The sequence below is a fragment of the Coregonus lavaretus genome (genome assembly GCF_964263955.1).
Source record: "Coregonus lavaretus genome assembly, chromosome: 5".
NCBI classification, from domain to species: Eukaryota; Metazoa; Chordata; class Actinopteri; order Salmoniformes; family Salmonidae; genus Coregonus; species Coregonus lavaretus.
This window is the reverse complement of record NC_139992.1, coordinates 67,460,232-67,485,133: the sequence shown is the minus strand read 5'-3', so window position 1 is coordinate 67,485,133 and position 24,902 is coordinate 67,460,232. Positions and strand designations below refer to the sequence as shown.

At 41.6% G+C, this 24,902-nt stretch overlaps 2 protein-coding genes across 2 annotated transcripts; both read right to left on the bottom strand.

Moving 5' to 3' along the window:
- Positions 1-109: 109 nt before the first annotated feature.
- klhl41a (kelch-like family member 41a) lies at positions 110-11,321 on the bottom strand (the record flags this gene model as incomplete). The annotated part of the gene is given in 8 exon segments (XM_084161168.1): positions 110-221; positions 7,189-7,335; positions 7,422-7,601; positions 7,909-8,016; positions 8,123-8,280; positions 10,255-10,597; positions 10,599-10,682; positions 10,684-11,321. Coding segments are annotated over 8 exon segments (1,770 nt in total).
- A 4,031-nt stretch (positions 11,322-15,352) lies between these two features.
- On the bottom strand, positions 15,353-20,657 carry bbs5 (Bardet-Biedl syndrome 5). Its single transcript, XM_084161815.1, has 11 exons — positions 20,494-20,657; positions 19,015-19,097; positions 18,796-18,861; positions 17,462-17,511; positions 17,242-17,369; positions 16,961-17,096; positions 16,760-16,855; positions 16,569-16,631; positions 16,122-16,256; positions 15,938-16,021; positions 15,353-15,697 (listed from the first exon to the last, which is right to left on the bottom strand). The coding sequence occupies exons 1-11, from the start codon at positions 20,553-20,555 to the stop codon at positions 15,572-15,574; spliced, it is 1,029 nt and encodes a 342-aa protein (XP_084017941.1). The 5' UTR covers positions 20,556-20,657; the 3' UTR covers positions 15,353-15,571.
- Positions 20,658-24,902: the final 4,245 nt, after the last annotated feature.

The window sequence follows — 24,902 nt, the reverse complement described above, 5'->3', positions numbered from 1 at the left end:
GGTTACAATCCTGAAGGATCCGGATTATAGTCACTTAAAAAAAAAAAAAAAAGTGCAGTCCTCCATGTTACATCTAGACAGTACAGTACTGTACATATTTTATTCTTGTTCACAATTTGGGCATTTTGGCTGCATTGAGGTGCATAGACACACAGGAGGCCCCTGCGGCATAACGCATCGCTTTGAGCATTCCGGTCCACTCATTCTTGTCCTCTTCATACCTGCCACAGGAGAAAAGAGAAGTTAGATGTTATACCCAGTGTTGCCATGTTCAGGGTTTTCCTGCAATTGGGCTACTTTGAAAACGATGTCATGGGTGAAAATGTATTGGTGGTGGGTTTTTGGGCTACTTCTAAAATGCACCGCAGCCGCCATGGCATAAAAAAAAATATATATATATATATATATATATTTCACAGTGATCTGCTGCTGCTGACTATCAGGCTGTGAGCAGGCTGATACTGAGTGAGTGAGTGAGGGAATGGTGGAGAGGGGAGGGCTGGAGGGGTGTGTGTGCGTTGAGGGAACTGGTTGAGCGAGTGCTGTAGCTGAGTCATGGAGACAGAGAAGCAAACGCGCACGTCGTGACAACTTATTACCAGTTGTAGTTAGGCTATTTAGATCTGGTCATTATGGAGACACCCTTTTTCCATAAAACATTAAAGCGCACTAGAGCCGCACTAGAGCTCTTTAGAAAAATTAGAAAAACTCAGAGGTGGTTTAAAGTAAACTGCATTCTAATGTAGACTTTTCTTTTGGATAACAGTATCAAGCTAAGGGTTTTATCATGCTCAGTTTTAGGTTCTGGAGCGCTGCAGGAGTGGAAATTTGAAATGGAAGTTATGGAACTCCCTCGTGTGCTTGTGTTATAGGACAAAGTCCACAATGAAAATGATATTAAATGTGGAGAATGATAGGCTACATTTGCATCTGTTGGCCATCAAGTAGGCTATTAATTTATATGCTATTGCAGGCTACTGTAGCCTACCATTTCATACAATAAATATACACTGCTCAAAAAAATTAAGGGAACACTTAAACAACACAATGTAACTCCAAGTCAATCACACTTATGTGAAATCAAACTGTCCACTTAGGAAGCAACACTGATTGACAATACATTTCACATGTTGTTGTGCAAATGGAATAGACAACAGGTGGAAATTATAGGCAATTAGCAAGACACCCCCAATAAAGGACTGGTTTTGCAGGTGGTGACCACAGACCACTTCTCAGTTCCTATGCTTCCTGGCTGATGTTTTGGTCACTTTTGAATGCTGGCGGTGCTTTCAATCTAGTGGTAGCATGAGACGGAGTCTACAACCCACACAAGTGGCTCAGGTAGTGCAGCTCATCCAGGATGGCACATCAATGCGAGCTGTGGCAAGAAGGTTTGCTGTGTCTGTCAGCGTAGTGTCCAGAGCATGGAGGCGCTACCAGGAGACAGGCCAGTACATCAGGAGACGTGGAGGAGGCCGTAGGAGGGCAACAACCCAGCAGCAGGACTGCTCCCTCCGCCTTTGTGCAAGGAGGAGCAGGAGGAGCACTGCCAGAGCCCTGCAAAATGACCTCCAGCAGGCCACAAATGTGCATGTGTCTGCTCAAATGGTCAGAAACAGACTCCATGAGGGTGGTATGAGGGCCCGACGTCCACAGGTGGGGGTTGTGCTTACAGCCCAACACCGTGCAGGACGTTTGGCATTTGCCAGAGAACACCAAGATTGGCAAATTCGCCACTGGCGCCCTGTGCTCTTCACAGATGAAAGCAGGTTCACACTGAGCACGTGACAGACGTGACAGAGTCTGGAGACGCCGTGGAGAACGTTCTGCTGCCTGCAACATCCTCCAGCATGACCGGTTTGGCGATGGGTCAGTCATGGTGTGGGGTGGCATTTCTTTGGGGGGCCGCACAGCCCTCCATGTGCTCGCCAGAGGTAGCCTGACTGCCATTGGGTACCGAGATGAGATCCTCAGACCCCTTGTGAGACCATATGCTGGTGCGGTTGGCCCTGGGTTCCTCCTAATGCAAAACAATGCTAGACCTCATGTGGCTGAAGTGTGTCAGCAGTTCCTGCAAGAGGAAGGCATTGATGCTATGGACTGGCCCGCCCGTTCCCCAGACCTGAATCCAATTGAGCACATCTGGGACATCATGTCTCGCTCCATCCACCAATGCCACGTTGCACCACAGACTGTCCAGGAGTTTTGACTTGTTTTAAGGACATTACATCAAAGTTGGATCAGCCTGTAGTGTGGTTTTCCACTTTAATTTTGAGGGTGACTCCAAATCCAGACCTCCATGCAAATTTGATTTCCATTGATAATTTTTGTGTGATTTTGTTGTCAGCACATTCAACTATGTAAAGAAAAAAGTATTTAATAAGAGTATTTCATTCATTCAGATCTAGGATGTGTTATTTTAGTGTTCCCTTTATTTTTTGGAGCAGTGTATATTGAAAAGACGATATCACTGGAGTCATTGCAAATCAATTTGTGCCACATCCGTTGTGGCAAACGGATTGAATAAATAGCCTATAACTCTGTTGTTGTAGCTGTGTGTTATTATGCAATTATTAATGGCCATGTTTAGTTAATTAAATTGGAAGTTATCAATTGTGATCATGGTCACAGCTCTATAGCAAATGTATCATTCTCCACATTTAATTTCAGTTTCATTGTGGACTTTTCCCTGAAATTATATGTTGGCCTATCAGGGGCTATAGGCTACCTGCATCTAGATCAGCAAACCATGGCAAAATTGCAATTATAAACCCAGATTTTAGTCAGTAGCCTATGCTTATTGAAATAACAAGTCAATCTCACAAATAGGCCATTTATAACGGTTTGTAGTCTGAACAACTGGCACATAATAACGGCTCAATTGCCGGAAAATAGCCTAACATTCATTTTTTGAAGTTTGTCCAAGTGTTTCATGCACAGAGATTTCGAGATCCTCTGTTCAACTTTCATCACTCAAACTCTTCTGTCGGATGTATCTATAGTTATGCACATGCGCAAACAGGATTTATTTACAATTATAAACTGTGTGGTTTGAGCCCTGAATGCTGATTGGTTGAAAGCCCTGGTATATCAGACGTGTACCACGTCAGTCACTGGCTTCATCAATAAGTGCATCGATGACGTCGTCCCCACAGTGACCGTACGTACATACCCCAACCAGAAGCTATGGATTACAGGCAACATCCGCACTGAGCTAAAGGGTAGAGCTGCCGCTTTCAAGGAGCGGGACTCTAACCTGGACTCTTATAAGAAATCCCGCTATGCCCTTCGACAAACCATCAAACAGGCAAAGAGTCAATACAGGACTAAGATTGAATCGTACTACACCGGTTCTGACGCTCGTCAGATGTGGCAGGGCTTTAAAACTATTACAGACTACAAAGGGAAGCACAGCCGCGAGCTGCCCAGTGACACAAGCCTACCAGACGAGCTAAACCACTTCTATGTTCGCTTCGAGGCAAGCAACACTGAAGCATGCATGAGAGCACCAGCTGTTCCGGATGACTATGTGATCACGCTCTCCGTAGCCAATGTGAGTAAGACTTTTAAGCAGGTCAACATTCACAAGGCCGCAGGGCCAGACGGATTACCAGGACGTGTACTCCGAGCATGTGCTGACTGTCTTCACTGACATTTTCAACATGTCCCTGACTGAATCTGTAATACCAACATGTTTCAAGCAGACCACCATAGTCCCCGTGCCCAAGGACACTAAGATAACCTGCCTAAATGACTACCTACCCGTAGCACTGACGTCTGTAGCCATGAAGTGCTTTGAAAAGCTGGTCATGGCTCACATCAACACCATTATCCCAGAAACCCTAGACCCACTCCAATTTGCATACCACCCCAACAGATCCACAGATGATGCAATCTCTATTGCACTCCACACTGCCCTTTCCCACCTGGACAAGAGGAACACCTACGTGAGAATGCTATTCATTGACTACAGCTCAGCGTTCAACACCATAGCGCCCTCAAAGCTCATCACTAAGCTAAGCATCCTGGGACTAAACACCTCCCACTGCAACTGGATCCTGGACCTCCTGACGGGCCGCCCCCAGGTGGTAAGGGTAGGTAACAACACATCTGCCACGCTGATCCTCAACACAGGGGCCCCTCAGGAGTGTGTGCTCAGTCCCCTCCTGTACTCCCTGTTCACCCATGACTGCATGGCCAGGCACGACTCCAACACCATCATTAAGTTTGCCGACGACACAACAGTGGTAGGGCTGATCACTGACAACGATGAGACAGCCTATAGGGAGGAGGTCAGAGACCTGGCCGTGTGGTGCCAGGATAACAACCTCTCCCTCAACGTGACCATGACAAAGGAGATGATTGTGGACTACAGAAAAAAAAGAGGACTGAGCATGCCCCCATTCTCACCGACAGGGCTGTAGTGGAACAGGTTGAGAGCTTCAAGTTCCTTGGTGTCCACATCACCAGCGAACTATCATGGTCCAAACACACCAAGACAGTCGTGAAGAGGGCACGACAAAGCCTATTCCCCCTCAGGAGACTGAAAAGATTTGGCATGGGTCCTCAGATCCTCAAAAAGTTCTACAGCTGCACCATCGAGAGCATCCTGACTGGTTGCATCACCGCTAATCATGGCTACACAGACTATTTGCACCCCCACCCCATCTTTTTACGCTGCTGCTATTCTGTTAATTATTTATGCATAGTCACTTTAACTCTAACCACATGTACATACTACCTCAACTAGCCGGTACCGGTACCCCCCTGTATATAGCCTCCCTACTGTTATTTTATTTTACTTCTGCTCTTTTTTTCTCAACACTTTTTTGTTGTTTTATTTTACTTTTTTATTAAGAAATAAATGCATTGTTGGTTAAGGGCTGTAAGTAAGCATTTCACGGTAATGTCTACACCTGTTGTATTCGGCGCATGTGGCAAATAAGATTTGATTTGAATTACAAAAACATAACAGTAAAAAGTCTAATTACATTGGAAACCAGTTTATAATAGCAAAAAGGCACCTCAAGGGTTTGTGGTATATAGCCAATATACCACGGCTAAAGGCTATGTCCTAAGAACAGCCCTTAGCTGTGGTATATTGGCCATATACCACACCTCCTCTGGCCTTATTGCTTAATCATAGCAGTCAAAACAAGTTCAATCAACATCCTTTGATGGAAAATTATCTGGAGAGTTTAATAAGGACGATTTATCTTTTCTCTTGCAACATATTTTTAAACTCGCAATAATTATTATTTTAATGGTAAAACCGTATTTTGCTTCTTAGCCTACATTAATGACATCGATATTCCTTCTTAATTTGCTCAATAAAATTATGGGAAAAGGGTTTATATGTGGCAACTACTCTCTCGCTGCAAATGTTTTTTTGGGGGGGGCAGGTTTTCAGGGGTCATTGGTCTAGAAATTTTAGGTAGACCTGGCAACCCTGTTTATCCCTTTGGCACTGAGCATACAGTAAGTGACAGTGAAACCATTTGTACATCAGAAATGATCAACTTATCAATAATATTTTAATATAGGGCATCGCTAAAGATGCCAGGGTACAGTGCATTCGGAAATTATTCAGACCCCTTCCCTTTTTCCACATTTTGTTACGTTAAAGCCTTATTCTAAAATGGATTAAGTATTTTTTTCCCTCAATCTACACGCAATACCCCATAATGACAAAGGGAAAACTTTTTCTTTTTTTTGTGCAAATGGATTAAAACGATAAAACAGAAATACCTTATATACATAAGTATTTAGACCCTTCGCTATGAGACTCAATTGAGCTCAGGTGCATCTTGTTACCATTGATCATCGTTGAGATGTTTCTACAACTTGATTGGAGTCCACCTGTGGTAAATTCAATTGATTGGACATGATTTGTAGAGGCACACACCTGTCTATATAAGGTCCCACAGTTGATAGTGCATGTCAGAGGAAAAGCCATGAGGTCGAATTGTCCGGAGGAGGAATTGTCCGGAGAGAGCTCCGAGACAGGATTGTGTCGAGGCACAGATCTGGGGAAGGTTACCAAAAAATGTCTGCAGCATTGAAGGTCCCCAAGAACACAGTGGCCTCCATCATTCTTAAATGGAAGAAGTTTAGAACCACCAAGACTCGTCCTAGAGCTGGCCGCCCGGCCAAACTGAGCAATCGGGGGAGAAGGGCCTTGGTTAGGGAGGTGACCAAGAACCCAATGGTCACTGACAGAGCTCCAGAGTTCCTCTGTGGAGATGGGAGAACCTTCCAGAAGGACAACCATCTCTGCAGCACTCCACCAATCAGGCCTTTATGGTAGAGTGGCCCGACAGAAGCCACTCTTCAGTAAAAGGCACATGACAGCCCGCTTGGAATTTGCCAAAGGGCACCTAAAGGACTCTCAGACCATGAGAAACAAGATTTAACTCTTTGGCCTGAATGCCAAGTGTCACGTCTGGAGGAAACCTGGCACCATCCCTACGGTGGTGGCAGCATCATGCTGTGGGGATATTTTTCAGCGCAGGGACTGGGAGACGAGTCGAGATCGAGGGAAAGATGTACGGAGCAAAGTACAGTGAGATCCTTGATGAAAACCTGCTCCAAAGTGCTCAAGACATCAGACTGGGGCAAAGGTTCACCTTCCAACAGGACAACAACCCTAAGCACACATCCAAGACAACGCAGGAGTGACTTCGGGATAAGTGTCTGAATGTCCTTGAGTGGCCCAGCCAGAGCCCGGACTTTAAACTGATCGAAGATCTCTGGAGAGACCTGAAAATAGCTGAGCAGCGATGCTCCCCATCCAACCTGACAGCGCTTGAGAGGATCTGCAGAGAAGAATGGGAGAAACTCCCCAAATACTGGTGTGCCAAGGTTGTAGTGTCATACCCAAGAAGACTCAAGGCTGTAATCGCTGCCAAAGATGCTTCAATAAAGTACTGAGTAAAGGGTTTGAATGCTTATGTAAATGTGATATTTCAGTTTTAATTTGTAATAAATGTGCAAACATTTCTAACAACCTGTTTTTGCTTCGTCATTATGGGGTATTGTGTGTAAATTGATGAGGGGGAAAAAACAATTTAATCAATTTTAGAATAAAGCTGTAATGTAACAAAGTGGAAAAAGTCAAGGGGTCTGAATACTTTCCGAATGTACTGTATATGGGATTGGATGAAATTTGGGTACTAGTTAATCACTTACTGCCAGATGTCAATGATTTCCGTAGGGGCAACTTTGTCGTCCTCCGTCGCCACAATGGTAAAGCCTCCAACGGCATACAGCAATCCTCCACTGCTGACCAGGTTCACTGAGCTCCTCTCCTGGGGAAAATCTGTGAAGGGCACCCACCTGGAATGGGGGTCATTGTTAACTGAATGGCTTTGTTGTTAGTGTTCCTAATTATAGCCTACAGACTACAACGTCAAGGCACATACTTGTTGGTTCTAAAGTCATATGCTTCAGATGCAGCGGTGAGACCATCTTCATTGACCCCTCCAGTCACCACAATCTTCCCATTGTGAACGACTGCCCCAAACATGGATCTTGCCATTTTCATAGCAGCCACCTCCTTCCATTCTGACTTCTTGTGGTTGTATGCAAACATCAAGCATCTACTATTTTATGCCTTTTGTAACGAAGTTAAGAACGTGCCATAAACTCACTCCCCAGCTAGCTTGAAATCTCACGCATGGAGCCATGCCGTTCGTAATTTTTGGATGGCTAAATCTGTTGGAACGTTGTCAAGGAGAGTGGTCATGTGTGTTGCGAAGCAGAGGATCAGTAGTTTGAGCCCAGTATGGGGCAGTCGGACAGTGGAGGACGCGAAACTGTTAGCAGCACACTGACCCCTGCTACACCTATACCAGCATAATGTATTAGTGTAGGTATCAAACAATTATGAAGTGTTTTTTGCAAGCTTACTTGTCATCTGTCTTCCCTCCAATACAGTACACCAACCCATTCTGGGAGACAACACTATGACCATAGATTTTCAGAGGCAGCTTTTTGGTCTCAGCCCACTTCATTTTCCTGGGGAGCAGATAGTAAGGACAACACGTGTTTAAGGCTCCTTACTCATTTAGCGACTGGTAATAGCATAGGAATATATGAACTCAGCCAAGTGGTTAATACTTAATCAACATCATAGCACATTACAGAGTCAAGAGACTCGTTGGACTGTAGATCATTACCAGCTACAGCAAAAATGAGATTGTCATATTCCCCCATACTGAACAGACATCTGGGAGAGGGCATAGGGGGCAGAGCTATCCAATCAGCAGCAAGGATGTCCAGCTGAAGAAAGACCCTGATATTAGAATGTTCCAGTCATGAAGCCATCTATGGATGGTTTTCAATTTCTGATGGTTAGAGAACGTTCCTTGCTCATAGTGTTACATATGGTGCTAGTATAAATGTATATCAGCGGTATAAAAACATTTCGCTTCTATATAGCAAATGGCACGTATGTATATAGATTGTTTGTAGGCCTGTCTCTCACTTGAATCTTATCTTTGTGCTAGACTAGGTTCAAATGCCTTCCGTTTAATTTTTCAGTATTTATTTATCTGTATATACACTACCGTTCAAAAGTTTGGGGTCACTTAGAAATGTCCTTGTTTTAGAAAGAAAAGCAATTTTTTGTCCATTAAAATAACATCAAATTCATCAGAAATACAGTGTAGACATTGTTAATGTTGTAAATTGATATTTTTAATGGAATATCTACATAGGCGTACAGAGGCCCATTATCAGCAACCATCAGTCCTGTGTTCCAATGGCACGTTGTGTTTGCTAATCCAAGTTTATCATTTTAAAAGGCTAATTGATCATTAGAAAACCCTTTTGCAATTATGTTAGCACAGCTGAAAACTGTTGTGCTGATTAAAGAAGCAATAAATCTGGTCTTCTTGAGACTAGTTGAGTATCTGGAGCATTAGCAATTGTGGGTTCGATTACAGGCTCAAAATGGCCAGAAACAAAGAACTTTCTTCTGAAACTCGTCAGTCTATTCTTGTTCTGAGAAATTAAGGCTATTCAATGCGAGAAATTGCCAAGAAACTGAAGATCTCGTACAACGCTATGTACTACTCCCGCAAAACACCAGTCTCAACGTCAACAGTGAAGAGGCGACTCCGGGATGCTGACCTTCTAGGCAGAGTTGCAAAGAAAAAGCCATATCTCAGACTGGCCAATAAAAATAAAAGATTAAGATGGGCAGTCTGAGATATGGCTTTTTCTCTGCAACTCTGCCTAGAAGGTCAGCATCCCGGAGTCGCCTCTTCACTGTTAACGTTGAGACTGGTGTTTTGTGGGTACTATTTAATGAAGCTGCCAGTTGAGGACCTGTGAGGCGCCTGTTTCTCAAACTAGACACTCTAATGTATTTGTCCTCTTGCTCAGTTGTGCACCGGGGCCTCCCACTCCTCTTTCTATTCTGGTTAGAGCCAGTTTGCGCTGTTCTGTGAAGGGAGTAGTACACAGCGTTGTACGAGATCTTCAGTTTCTTGGCAATTTCTCGCATGGAATAGCCTTCATTTCTCAGAACAAGAATAGACTGACGAGTTTCAGAAGAAAGTTATTTGTTTCTGGCCATTTTGAGCCTGTAATCAAACCCACAATTGCTGATGCTCTAGATACTCAACTAGTCTCAAGAAGGCCAGTTTTATTGCTTCTTTAATCAGCACAACTGTTTTCAGCTGTGCTAACATAATTGCAAAGGGGTTTTCTAATGATCACTTAGCCTTTTAAAATGATAAACTTGGATTAGCAAACACAACGTGCCATTGGAACACAGGACTGATGGTTGCTGATAATGGGCCTCTGTAGATATTCCATTAAAAATCAGCCATTTCCAGCTACAATAGCCATTTACAACATTAACCATGTCTACACTGTATTTCTGATCAATTTGATGTTATTTTAATGGACAAAAAAATTGCTTTTCTTTCGAAAACAAGGGAATTTCTAAGTTACCCCAAACTTTTGAACGGTAGTGTATATATTTTTTACATTATTTGTATTGCTCTAGGGTTATATATTTATTGCTTGGATAACCTTATTTACTATTATGTATTGATTTCTTTTTCACTCTTTATGCGGTGCACAGAATGGAATAAATATCACAGTGAATTATTGTAATGTTTGTTTATGTGTCAATTAACCCCATAAGGGATGGGTTGCCAATTGGCGATATGACACGAAAATAAAATGTAATTCATTCATTTGGTAGTGAATGTCCTTAGGAAGTGCAAAAACATGGCTTATTACCTGATAAAAGTAGCACTGTAATGGAGCTTCATCAACAAACAATCCTCCTAGGATAAAGAGATCATTCTTCTCTGATGTCAGGCTGACATGGTTGCGTAGTATCTGCTCAGTCAATGCAGCAAGGAAGCATTCGTTCTCAACACCATCATAGGCCACTGCAGCAGTGTCATTGATCATCAAGACAAGATCCTTGGAATACATACCAATTCTCTTGATATCTTTCAGGTAACCAGGTATCCTGTTATCCTCTTCTACTTCACCATTAGCTGCTTCCTTCCCTGACTCTCCTGTCTTCTTTTCAGGGAGTTTCCCAGCAAAGGCATCTTTGATTACTTTGATTTTTTAGGAGCTCAGGGTCAGACATGATGATGTCATCCTTTTCCACTTTCTCATTGAAGTACTTCTCTGGGAGTAAACGGAAACGGAGTCTTGACACGGTTCTCCTTGTCTTTTCTAATCCATTTAATCAGGGATTCAAACACCACCTCCTCCTCCTTTTCTACATTGAGAGAGTCTGCTCCTATGACAGCAAAAAGTTCATGAGAGGCAAGCTCTAAGAAGTCATCCTCCTTGGCCAGGGTTTCAAAACGATCTACAATGTAGTCTCGACTTGCCAATGCCAGTCTAGGACAGTTGAGCACCAGTGCCATTCTGAATATGGCCATACAGTTACCCGGGGACAGTTTCTTCTGTAGGAAATTCACACACACAGTGAACACTGAGGGGATCTGGAAATGGTTGGCCACAGCAAAGATATCCTGCACATTGTCATCTGTGATGTCAATCTCTGCTGAATACATGTAATTCACAATAATATCCATGATTGTGGGATCCAAATTCTCCAGAACAACCTCCTTATCCATTTCCTTAGCGTCGCTTGAGAAGTAAAGCTCTCGGAAATAAGGACTACAGGCTGCCAAAAGGAGTCTATGGCAGGGCAAGCTTCTGTCTCCCACTTTCAGAATGCAGTCAATAAACTTGTTCTCGTTCAGAAGATCTTTCAGGCCATCCTGGAGCAGGGTGCTCTGAAACAGGCGCAGATCTTCCCTTACGGCTTTTGGATCCATGCTGTAAGAAACGTGACTTGACAAAGGACGTGGATGCAACTTTCAGCACACTGTACCAGCTGGACTGAGCAGTATTGAGCCCCAGATCAGAAGACCCTTCAATATAACTTTGCCCTCTAAATATAGCCAACCACCCCTTTCAGGAAGCATTCAGGTTGGCCAAATCGGAAAGCAGTCTGCTTCACACAGCTGTCACAGAGTGAAAGAAACAACTGTGCACTCGTCACTGTGATAGTTGGCTATAATAATGTTACAGTGGGGAGAACAAGTATTTGATACACTGCCGATTTTGCAGGTTTTCCTACTTAGAAAGCATGTAGAGGTCTGTAATTTTTATCATAGGTACACTTCAACTGTGAGAGACGGAATCTAAAACAAATCCAGAAAATCACATTGTATGATTTTTAAGTAATTAATTTGCATTTTATTGCATGACATAAGTATTTGATCACCTACCAATCAGTAAGAATTCCAGCTCTCACAGACCTGTTAGTTTTTCTTTAAGAAACCATCCTGTTCTCCACTCATTACCTGTATTAACTGCACCTGTTTGAACTCATTACCTGTATAAAAGACACTTGTCCACACACTCAATCAAACAGACTCCAACCTCTCCACAATGGCCAAGACCAGAGAGCTGTGTAAGGACATCAGGGATAAAATTGTAGACCTGCACAAGGCTGGGATGGGCTACAGGACAATAGGCAAGCAGCTTGGTGAGAAGGCAACAACTGTTGGCGCAATTATTAGAAAATGGAAGAAGTTCAAGATGACGGTCAATCACCCTCGGTCTGGGGCTCCATGCAAGATCTCACCTCGTGGGGCATCAATGATCATGAGGAAGGTGAGGGATCAGCCCAGAACTGCACGGCAGGACCTGGTCAATGACCTGAAGAGAGCTGGGACCACAGTCTCAAAGAAAACCATTAGTAACACACTACGCCGTCATGGATTAAAATCCTGCAGGGCACGCAAGATCCCCCTGCTCAAGCCAATGCATGTCCAGGCCCGTCTGAAGTTTGCCAATGACCATCTGGATGATCCAGAGGAGGAATGGGAGAAGGTCATGTGGTCTGATGAGACAAAAATAGAGCTTTTTGGTCTAAACTCCACTCGCCGTGTTTGGAGGAAGAAGAAGGATGAGTACAACCCCAAGAACACCATCCCAACCGTGAAGCATGGAGGTGGAAACATCATTCTTTGGGGATGCTTTTCTGCAAAGGGGACAGGACGACTGCACCGTATTGAGGGGAGGATGGATGGGGCCATGTATCGCGAGATCTTGGCCAACAACCTCCTTCCCTCAGTAAGAGCATTGAAGATGGGTCATGGCTGGGTCTTCCAGCATGACAACGACCCGAAACACACAGCCAGGGCAACTAAGGAGTGGCTCCGTGAGAAGCATCTCAAGGTCCTGGAGTGGCCTAGCCAGTCTCCAGACCTGAACCCAATAGAAAGTCTTTGGAGGGAGCTGAAAGTCCGTATTGCCCAGCGACAGCCCCGAAACCTGAAGGATCTGGAGAAGTTCTGTATGGAGGAGTGGGCCAAAATCCCTGCTGCAGTGTGTGCAAACCTGGTCAAGACCTACAGGAAACGTATGATCTCTGTAATTGCAAACAAAGGTTTCTGTACCAAATATTAAGTTCTGATTTTCTGATGTATCAAATACTTATGTCATGCAATAAAATGCAAATTAATTACTTAAAAATCATACAATGTGATTTTCTGGATTTTTGTTTTAGATTCCGTCTCTCACAGTTGAAGTGTACCTATGATAAAAATTACAGACCTCTACATGCTTTGTAAGTAGGAAAACCTGCAAAATCGGCAGTGTATCAAACAGGGGCGGTGTGTTCATTAGGGCGATATGGGCGACGCACTGCCAAACGGGAAAAGCAAGGGATTTTTTTTCTAATCAATTATATCACGGCAACAGTAGTTATCAGTGTTCTAATCTAGACGTCTGATCTGCCACTAAATGTCCAATCAGGCTAAAGTCGTGCTTCAAATGGCCCCGCCCGTTTTGGGGCGATTTCAGTCAGGTTGAAAATCGCCCAGAAGTCTCTCATAGCCTCTCATGTAAAATCTTTTTTTTTCAAATATCAGAGCTTTCAATACAATCTCTATGGGTTTCTGAGGGCTTGCACTTACGCGCTTTCGTCATACGTAACATAACCATGAACGTAACTAAGAAAAGAGCGGGTAGCAGCGTCAATCAATTCACGTACTACTATCAAGATGGCTATAGCGTTCAGTGCAACTCGATTGTCTCTTTGAAAGAAGTTCACATCAAAGACCATTCAAAACGAGCTACTGGAGTGTATGCTAGCGGTCATGAGGGAACATATTGTGGAGGAGGTGAAGTCGGCGAACTTCGTAGCTATCCAAGCTGACGAGACCACGGACGTTTCTACACATACACAGCTGGTGCTGAGGTACATAGATAGCAACCACAGAGTGCAGGAGCGCTTTTTTGAGTTCCTTCCCATCTCGGAATCAACCTCAGTCTCAATCGCCAGTGTGCTTTTGGAGAGACTGAAACTGAGAGTCAAACTCATTGCGCAAGCTTACGATGGAGCCAGTGTGATGAGGGGAGAGAAGGCTGGTGTGCAGCAAAAGGTACGTGAGCATTTCAAGAATGCCCATTACGTGCATTGCTATGTGCATCAGCTGAATTTTATGCCTGATTTCAATGAGAAAGTCATTGACCGCTTTGCTGCATTGAAAGAGAGAAGAGAACAGTTTCAGTACAAGTAATGTAGCCTCTCTCTCTCTTTGTCCCTCCCTGTCTGTCTCTTTAACACACACACGCCCAAATCAGTTCACAGTTGATGTTGTTTAAAATAGTTATTTTTCATTTAAAAAAAAGTAAAACTTTTTTTTTACAAATCTATACAATTGGCCAGAATATGGTTGTTCATATTTACAAATCTATACAATTGGCCAGAATATGGTTGTTCATTTTTACAAAGCCATACAGATAGCTGTGTTTACCTTTTCTAGAAATTATTTTCAAATTCTGTTTTCAGGCAAAATGTCTATCACTGTTCATTTTCACAAATCTATACAAGAGGGCAGAATATGGAAGTGTATAAACATTTCCTATTACCAATAACTTGCATCAATGTTTTCAGTAGCCTCTATCAAAAGCTCCTGCTTGCTTGTTGTGAATTATGCTCAGGTGCACATATTTCCAATTCAACCATGAGGCCTTTTTGAAGCAAGTAATGTGTATATCAGTATTGACTTATATGCTGCCCCTGTCTTCATGTTGTTGCTGGACATATCTTTTTTTAAATGTGTGTAGGTCACCTAAATCATCAGAAAAATTGCCCCCCCTGAGAATTTTTTCAGGAGCCGCCACTGGTATCAAATACTTGTTCTCCCCACTGTATATGACTACACACAACATTTGTAACAGTGACTGGTGGAGTTTTGCGTAGTGATGAGAAAACATCCTCATATTCAGTCATGTTTTAGGAAAGAACATCCTAGTTCATAAGGGTTCTCCCTTTTATCACTTACTACAAATCCTTGCTGTATAAATCAGTTATTCTGTCATTAAAAGTATGTAAGACAAAAAATAAAGATGAAGTGAACTTTAAAGTCCTCTGAAGCTATCATACCTTTGATAGAAATTACTATGATCCCTTTTAGTCCTGAAAATCTTTGGTGATTCATTTGTGTGCGACTCATTGAGCATGTTTTATATTTAAATGTGAGTATATTTCCAAGGGACTGACCTTCCTCGTACGAAGGGCCAATGAGCAGCTGCAGCTACAACAGGGGCTGTCTGTCCTCATGAACCATTTGTAAAATACTAAGCCTGCAGATCATTGTTCACAGAACAAATTACTCATTTCAAAAACACATTTAAGAAGACGTTGTCACAACTAAGAAAGGTCAGACCAAATGTATAATATACTGAAATACTTTATTTCTTCAATCTAAATCATTGAATTTTGAATTGTATTTTTAACATTTACAATGTATATTTAAATTGTACAAATAAACATTAACACAAACTACACTTATATAGAATTGTTTTTATTTAGAAATCACTTAAAATTCACGTCACTCATACACAGATCAGGTCTACATCTTTACTATATACATCAAGACCTATCAATAAATAGACAAAATATGTTGTACATTTACAAATGGTTATAAACAACTGTGTCAATTGTACCATTTGAAAGGGAGGATTTGAGGAACTAGGTTAATCTAACTCGCCTATCAGTGTTCATGCTTCAGCCCATGACTTCCCAGAGTCCTTGAAGTGTGAACCCCTCCTTCAACTTTTCAATTGCAATTCCCAGCTCCTCAGAAAACATAGGTTCCCGGTCTTGTTGCTTATTTCCATCAGCAAAGTAAGCCTTAAAAGCAAACAAATAGAAATCAGTTATCACAATGGCATTAATAGGAGGTTAAGTGTTTAAACCATCTTACAAAGTACACCTCAGTCGTCTGTATAGACATGAGAGGCACTAGGCAACACCAAAGCCATGTTTGCAGTATGTTGTGTAACATGACTTTATCAACCTGCTATTTGCAGATTGTGAAAACAAATTGCGGACTCCCAGAGGAGGGATGACAGTTTGGCTAAGCACACTCACAGTGAAAGCATCAGTCTGCTCATCGGGCTCAATTTCCACATCATCAGGGGGCTGGTCCACTGTCAGCTCCTCCAGTGGCTGAGGCTGGAATCATTGTTGGGAGAGAGAATCCATGGCAAAGCCATTATGCATCTAACTGTGTTTATTATGATATTTTCAACAATGTGTGGTCACATAGGCGTACCTTTTCCTCCATCTCATAGTCCACTCCAAAGATGGGGTTGGCAGAGTAGACTTTGTGCAGAGAGTTGATCTCTTTAACTGCATCTTGAAGCTTATCCATTGGGTCGATCTTAAATCCAAGCACATATCCTCCAGTCTACAAACAAAGAAGACGTATGTACTCAGGAGTATGTCACAACAGTCAATGGCATGCAAGAGCCAAGTTCTCTGTATTTTCTGTCATGTTTTAAAGCTGATACTACAACACAGATATTCTACATATCCTATTAAATGACTAGTTCTATATGTAATTCTATGGTACACAATAAGTCAAATACCATCGGATACATCTCAAATGATCACAATTACCTGATGAAAGCTTTCTATCACCAAAGCCAGACCAAACTTTGAGTCTCTTACTCTGATGGAACTCTTTGGGAAAGAAAGTGACAATAATGATCACAATTACCTGCTGAGAGCTTTCTATCACCAAAGCTAGGCCAAACTTTGAGTCTCTTATTCTGATGGAACGCTACGGGGAAGAGAGGTGACAATAAGGAAAATAGATGATCACTTTCAAAACCCTAAAATGTGTCGTCAATTTGTTAGGCTGGACATGACAGCAGATTTTGTATTACTTCCTTTGTTTATGCCACTTACAATTTGAAGATAGGGAATGCTGACGTTGAAGCTCTCGTTCATATTGGCATGCCACACAATCCGAACATTAGTGATGAAAAAGGTCCCTAGATTACCCTACAACACACAATTCAGGACAGTAAGTTTCATTGAGAGCATGAAACATGTTTTTATATAGAATACTTCCCGAAGGATTAGCTATTTAGAGGAATTTATGTGTACCTGGTCACTGGATAAATTCCACACCCCGTTGATTTTGTCATACACTTCCTCTCGAGGCAAAAGCCTCAGTTGTTTATTTTGAATGAGAGCTCCTCTCAGCTTCAGGTCACGGTACATTTTAGAGGTCTCATAAGCCCTGGAGCAGAGGGATATGGACAATTAGTTGACGAGACATTCAATTCAAATCAGCAGTGACTTGACTGAATCATATCTCATTACATAATCTGGAAAATTGTAACAACTTCCACAAGTGTAATTTCTTGTTCTCTAGGTATAAATACCTGTGAACAGCAATGACAGATGTAAATAGTCTTGGACTCCCTGGAACCACATTGGTGAAAATGAACTCAAATCTTGTATTGTTAGACTTTGTCAAGATATACAGTGCTTCAGTCTGGCCTCTCAATTTCTGAAAAATAACATCCTTAGTATGGTAAATAGACATCTAGGCAAGTCTACTCATAAAGTAAATAAATAGACAGTCCTATACAGTATACTTACAGAGTTAGCTGTCCTTGTTGTGATGTTAATAATGGAATTGTATCCAACAGCTATGAAACAAAGAACATTGTCACTCAGTGTTGTTGTGGTCCTCTGTAGCTCAGCTGGTAGAGCACGGCGCTTGAAACGCCAAGGTAGTGGGTTCGATTCCCCGGGACCACCCATACACAAAAATGTATGCACGCATGACTAAGTCGCTTTGGATAAAAGCGTCTGCTAAATGGCATATTATTATTATTATTGTTTGATTTCAAATTTTTTGGAGAAACTATACTAGCTGGGTTGTTCCACGAAAAGAGTGCCTTTTGCGTTTTGACATTTTAAGTAGAAATTGTGCACCAATATAGAATTTTAAAAGCCTGTTATATTAAATGAAGTGCCCTTTAATATAGACCACATGGAGATTTCAATAACTCTGGAGAAAAAAATACTTGCTAAAGTGCCAAAATGCAGCATTTTGACATGTCCCTCCGTGCACAGTACACCCTCTGTGACTTTTAACCCACTTAACCCCAACATTTCTCAAAGTTTTCACCATCCTTGTAAAGCCCTAGTTATTTTTGTTGCCTTGACAAAGTCATTTCAGAAAATTATTATTTATTTAATGTGATTTACATCTGTCCCTCATTTTAAGGTCAACCCTGCTATGTGAACTGAACTCTCATTTTAATATGGTGAAACTATTCCTTTAAAAATATATTTTCCTAAAGAAACATTGGACATCTAACAGTCAAATCATATTGTCAAAGCAGGTAAGCTGGTTTTACTCTTTTTGGCCATTTTCTGGTGGAATATGAGCAGGTCGGGCATAACACGTCAACACTGTTACTCATAGATGAACAGAGCAGAAAATGTTTCAAATTTTTTTTTTTTATAGCTTGCATTCAATTGCCACTCCCTGTGTTGCACACAACAAGATTCCATTTCCCCTGTCAGAACAGGATTTATGTCTGATTTAATAAGAAATCATCAACCCTGTTACAGTCAACCCTGTTACTTTATTTGGCACTTACTAAAGTAATTGTATTTAAAACCTCTTGAGATTGGAAAACGTGTTTTTTAAAAGTTCAACATGTTCTTTGTATGACAGAAGGTTAAAATTAGGTGGAATCCAAAGTTACACTTCTCAAAAGGCACCGAACTGGTGGAACGACCCAGGTATCACTTCTGATTATCTTTGTGGCCCACAGTAGTACCATCATAATCCAAAAGAGGGCTAAATTAATTGAGATGAGAATAATAATGTTTTCCCTTTGAAGAGTGGATGCTCCTCTAGCCATGTCAAGGAAAGATAAATAAAATGTACGTAACTAGCTTGGTCTAGGTGTACTCACACAAATTGACTCTTGGCAGAGCCAAAGAATGCCAGATGATCCTCAGATTTGTTACCAGGAGCCTCCCTGCAAGTAAGGAGTAAGTATTGTATAATTAGTGCAAACGCCCATAACCACATGGTTGCTGGTTCAAGTCCCACATAGTCTGGCTGTATACATCTCCCCCTCAATTGCTACATTGGTGTCAGTAGTGGGATAGACATGCTACATTAACGTTACCTCGATCCCCATTATTTCCTTTGGTGTCTTCAATGGAATCAAGGCAGTCTATCAAGACCTCGCCAGGTCGCGTCTTCATTTGCCTGTAAATAAAAACAGTTGTAGCTAGTCAGTGTTTTCCTATCTAACTAGCTAGCAAGCCAGCTAGCTATATTAATTCTAGCCAGTAGCTGCTTTTAGCAACATGAGTGTACTTACATATACTAGCGTTGCTCCCTATTGTATTTGGCTGCACAAAAACAGTCAGCGGGAAGCCAGAAGTTAAATAACATTTAATTTCAACTTACTGTGCCAGTGGGCAGGACGGTTGGTCATTATGACAGGGGAAATTTGAGACAAAATATCTAAAGGACTGTATTATTAAACAGACTTCCAAAACGTGGGTCTGTTGTAGATCCACTTCCTCTCTGCTTCCCTCGTCAAAATAAAAGTCCTGCACATGTTCCCTATGTGGATAAAAAAAATGAATAACTTGTGGGGGCCTTTTATTTTGACATGAGGTAAGCAGAGAGGAAGTGGGTCTATAACAGACCCACGTTTGGGAAGTCTGTTCAATAATAATAAAGATGATTATTATATTAAGATATTAGCATGACTGCTCTAACAATGGAAATACATGTCCTCAATGATGGAAGGCAGGCAGGAGGAGGCGAGATCAGGTGGGGCCATTGAAGCCAATGAGAGAGCAGATACACATGTGAACAACAGGCCATACAGATAGATAAGAGGTCTCATCTTTGTATCTGTGCCATTCAGGCTATCTCCATTTTAAAGTAGTCCATTTTATTCTTCCTCATTGGCTGATTGCTCCCAACTTATAGGAATCCCCACCCAGTTGACTACTTTAGAATTGTGGAAGCCCTCAATAGCACCGTCCATGCTAAAGCGGGTTGTATCCATGATGAGTCCTCTATCTACTATGACAACAGGCACAACTCCGATATAAAGTAGTTTTGGGGTAAATTCCCGAAATGGCACGTGCGCCCACTTATATCAGTGCATTCCTAACAATTTAATCATTATGAAACGTATATTTGATCAAATACGCCTCATGTAGCAAATTAGCAATTACATTTTTTGTCGACCATATTCGACAGTTTCTCAATGACCTCCATACAAAAATGCCTAACTTCGTGCGTTTATTTTCGTCGACAGATTTTGGCCAGAGTAAAACCTCTTGCTTCGCCTCTCTTCCTATCTCATAATACTTACTTTTAGATATTTTGTCTCAAATCCCCCCCGTCATCATAACTAACTGTCCTGCCCACCGGCACAGTAAGTTGACATTTAATTTAACTTCTAGCTTCCCTCGGACTGTTTTTGTGCAACCCAATACAATAGGGAGCAACGGTAAATATGTAAATACACCCGCGTTGATAAAAGCAGCAATCTAGCCAGCTATCAAACGGCTAAGCTAGGTCCCCCTTTGCACATCTTTATGCTAACTTAGCAGAGCTGGAGAGCAATTAAATAACTTACTGTGCGGTTATATCGAATCTAACATCTCTATCCTCCCAGAGAACATCCAACATAGCTGCCATGATGTTAGAAAAACAACAGGAAGCTAATTTAGCTAAATCGTTATTACTAATCTTCTCCAGACAAGATGGCCAGCCCAAAGATTACCCTTCTTCCTCGTTCCTGTTGCCCTGGCAACATTACTACGGTATGCACAAGGGACAAACAGGACAACATAGAAAAGCAAACCGCGTTTCTTCTCGGTAGATAGCAAGCACAGTTCCCCTTGCTTATAATAATGCTTTTCTAGGTCAACGTGTGTCATCAGCACTACAAACACAGAATGTTAATTTGGCAACTTTACCTGTTCATCTGACAATAAATGAATAAAGAAACAAACACCACATTCAACGTTATAATAAAAACAAATACAAAACAATATCATCAAAACCAGTCAACTAAAAATGTGTGGTGATTAATAAAAAAAAAAAAATCATCAACAGTGATGTGCAATTTCCAACCAACACATTTTACTTTGGCAGAAAAAGGCATAGTTGTATACTGTCACTTGTAGGCCTGGCGTATGTTACCCTAAAACTGACTAATTCATATCATTTAACAAACAATAAAAATCATTACAGCATCTGTTTAGTTTGCTTAAAAAAACCCCAACATATAGCTAGGCTACTAGAGAAATAATATATTCTAGAATCTATGACTATATTATTAGATATTCAGTGTGGAACAGCATAATGTGCTTATGGCTCAGAGGTTTGAGAATGTACATTGTGTGATGTATTTCTCATGTAAACCTGAAATTAAAAACGCTGGGTTTGAACCTATACCATTTGTTCAGTACAGTTATGAGGGTACCCCTTAATTAGGTGTGCTTGAGGAAAGCAAGAACAACATGAACAATTCGAATTATCCTTCTCCTGTAGCACCAATCCGTAAAAGCTACCAACACCAAATAAACGTTAAAACGTGCAGGCTGACTGTCTACAGGTTGATTGAAAAACAACCTTTTGATACTAGCCACTAATACTTTTCACACTACAACCATATTTGCACTTCACCAGTAGAGGGCAGCATACCTGCACCACAGACTTGTGAACAATTTATTCTCTCAATTCCACCAACACACATAGAACACGCGCAGTTTCGTCAGTGGTTGTTTTTACTTCAGCCACTTTTGCGCTTTGAACATTTCCTTTCTGTCTATCATATCATTCCATGCTGCTTTTGCAGAGGCCTCATCATGTTGTGGAAAGCTTTGTTAGCCAAGTCTAACTTTACAGCAGTAGGCCTAACTAGTAGGCCTAACTACCTAACTACCAGTAACCTGTTTGGTTTGTGTAGTACCTTAACTATCTGCTTGGTTTTCAGTACTTTTGTTGGACTTGATTTGATTTACATTTGTATGTTCACTGTTTTGTAAACATTTACAGCGTTACAAAATACAGCATGGAACCTTTCTGCAATTCCAAACTGTAGCAAATTAAATGTTTACACATTTTAGTAAAATTCTTTAGTATTTGACACTATTCAGAAAACAAGAATACAGTTCACTTCTATAAAATGTTTGATTACCATCTTGTATCATTTAATATATTTTACAGTATAGAAAAATATGGTCTATTGATGGTTATTGTTAGTATTTGTTGTGCCATTATGTCATTAATGGTGAGATTACCTAATTCGATGACAAATTATACTGTTTAGTAAAGTTTTTATTTTTATTTTTTGAAAGGTATTTTAAGTTTTGAGGGTGTTCATGCATTTTGGTAGAGACATTTCCATAAACAATCAAAATGTCTGATAAATGCAATTCAAAATGGCAATAATAACATTAACATACAGTACCAGTCAAAAGTTTGGGCACACCTACTCATTCAAGGGTTTTTCTTTATTTTTACTATTTTCTACATTGTAGAATAATAGTGAAGACATCAAAATTATGAAATAACACATATGGAATCATGTAGTAACCAAAAAAAGTTACCAGCTTCACCTGGAATGCTTTTCCAATAGTCTTGAAGGAGTTCCCACATATGCTGAGCACTTGTTGGCTGCTTTTCCTTCACTTTGCGGTCCAACTCATCCCAAACCATCTCAATTGGGTTGAGGTCGGGGGATTCTGGAGGCTAGGTCATCTGATGCAGCACTCCATCACTCTCCTTCTTGGTCAAATAGCCCTTACATAGCCTGGAGGTGTGTTGGGTCATTGTCCTGTTGAAAAACAAATGATAGTCCCACTAAGCGCAAACCAGATGGGATGGCGTATCGCTGCAGAATGCTGTGGTAGCCATGCTGGTTAAGTGTACCTTGAATTCCAAATAAATCACAGACAGTGTCACCAGCAAAGCACCCCCACACCATCACACCTCCTCCTCCATGCTTCACGGTGGGAACCACACATGCAGAGATCATCCGTTCACCTACTCTGCGTCTCACAAAGACATGGCGGTTGGAACCAAAAATCTCAAATTTGGACTCATCAGACCAAAGGGCAGATTTTCACCGGTCTAATGTCCATTGCTCGTGTTTCTTGGCCCAAGCAAGTCTCTTCTTATTATTGGTGTCCTTTAGTAGTGGTTTCTTTGCAGCAATTCGACCATGAAGGCCTGATTCACACAGTCTCCTCTGAACAGTTGATGTTGAGATGTGTCTGTTACTTGAACTTTATTTGGGCTGCAATTTCTGAGGCTGAACTTATCCTCTGCAGCAGAGGTAACTCTGAGTCTTCCTTTCCTGTGGCGGTCCTCATGAGAGCCAGTTTCATCATAGCGCTTGATGGTTTTTGCGACTGCACTTGAAGAAACTTTCAAAGTTCTTGAAATTTTCAGGATTGACTGACATTCATGTCTTAAAGTAATGATGGACTGTCGTTTCTCTTTGCTTAATTGAGCTGTTCTTGCCATAATATGGACTTAGTCTTTTACCAAATAGGGCTATCTTCTGTATATATGTAAATTGAAAACACTATGTTAAAATCACTGTGTGTGTGATTATCCCTAACCTTGCCAACAGACAAAGAGCTATGAATGGATCAGTGGTTCACCAATCAGTGGCTCGGCAACAAGACGTGATGTGTAATACGTTTTTCTGAATGTTCTTGCAACATTCCCATGAAACATGTCTAGAACATTAATATCTTATGTTCTGCGAACATGGCAACCATTTTCTGTGTATGGTTGATGGAATATTCTCCTAACCCACAAAAAACTGGACACATGAATGTTTTTGCCAAGTTCCCATGAAGCGTGTCTAGAACATTAATATCTTATGTTCTGAAAACATGGTAACCACGTTCTGGGTAAGTTCTATTTGACATTAAGGGAATGGTCTCTTGGAAACATTGCTTGCACATCACAGGAACATTCCTATGAAAACGTTAATGACTAAATGAGACTCTTAAGGGAACGTTCTCTAAAGTTGTGGGAATCTTTGTTGTTAGTTGGGTAGGTATTAATGATGGGAAAGATGTCAGTGGAAAAATACTGGACTGTATAGATCTTACAAACTTGCCTCTATGGTATGTGAGGGACATTGGACGACTGTGAAGACACGCCAGGAGGTCCAGTGGGCAGGCGAGGAAGTACTTTGAACCCACATACTTTGTTCTTTATGATCATCATTGAGTATAGGCTTGCTTAGATGCTCTGTCTTAGCTGAACTCACTCTTAAATTAATTTCCCTTAAGTTTCACTTCAACAGAAATGTCCCTGAATATTGCACAAGTATTAAATATGAAGCTACATGTCTCGGGAAGCTAACCACAAAATTCCTCTTATTCGATTGAAGGTTTCTATTCCATCCGAAATGTAGGAGACTCACATGTAGATGTCATATGTTGCCCTCCCTTGTTTTTCTCCCATTTGGAGTCAAGCCCTTTTTGTGTGTATTTAATGTACTGTATTTTGAGTTTGCAGTGACTGTTCAATTTGCAATTTGTGTTTCTCTTCCTTGTTTTCTTAATTGATTTATTGTAGAGTCCTCCCCCTTGGCTTGTCTCCTTGGAGATGAGAATTGGCCCAGGTTTACCACACATGTGCCTCATTGACCTAACAAGCTACCTGCCTGGTCATAGTATGGCTCCCAGCTCACTAATGGGCTGCAGCTGGAAGAGGAAGACTACCACTGGACTTCTGCTGCTGCTGCCGCCGCCACCACGTCACAGGCAGCCACGATGATGACCAAACATATGTGGTTGAATACATCTGTTCTGAACGGCTCCCTGCTTTTCCTCCACCCCAACTGTCGACTGCACTGGACCGGACCATTTGCTGGGTGCCACACAAGCTTGATGACAATGGACGATGAGGAACGACTACCTAACGAACCATCGGCAGTAGTGTGTTGGGGAACAGCGGTAGTGATGGGGATACGAAGCTTCGTGATGCATTGAGGCTTTTTCCCAGCCAATTGTG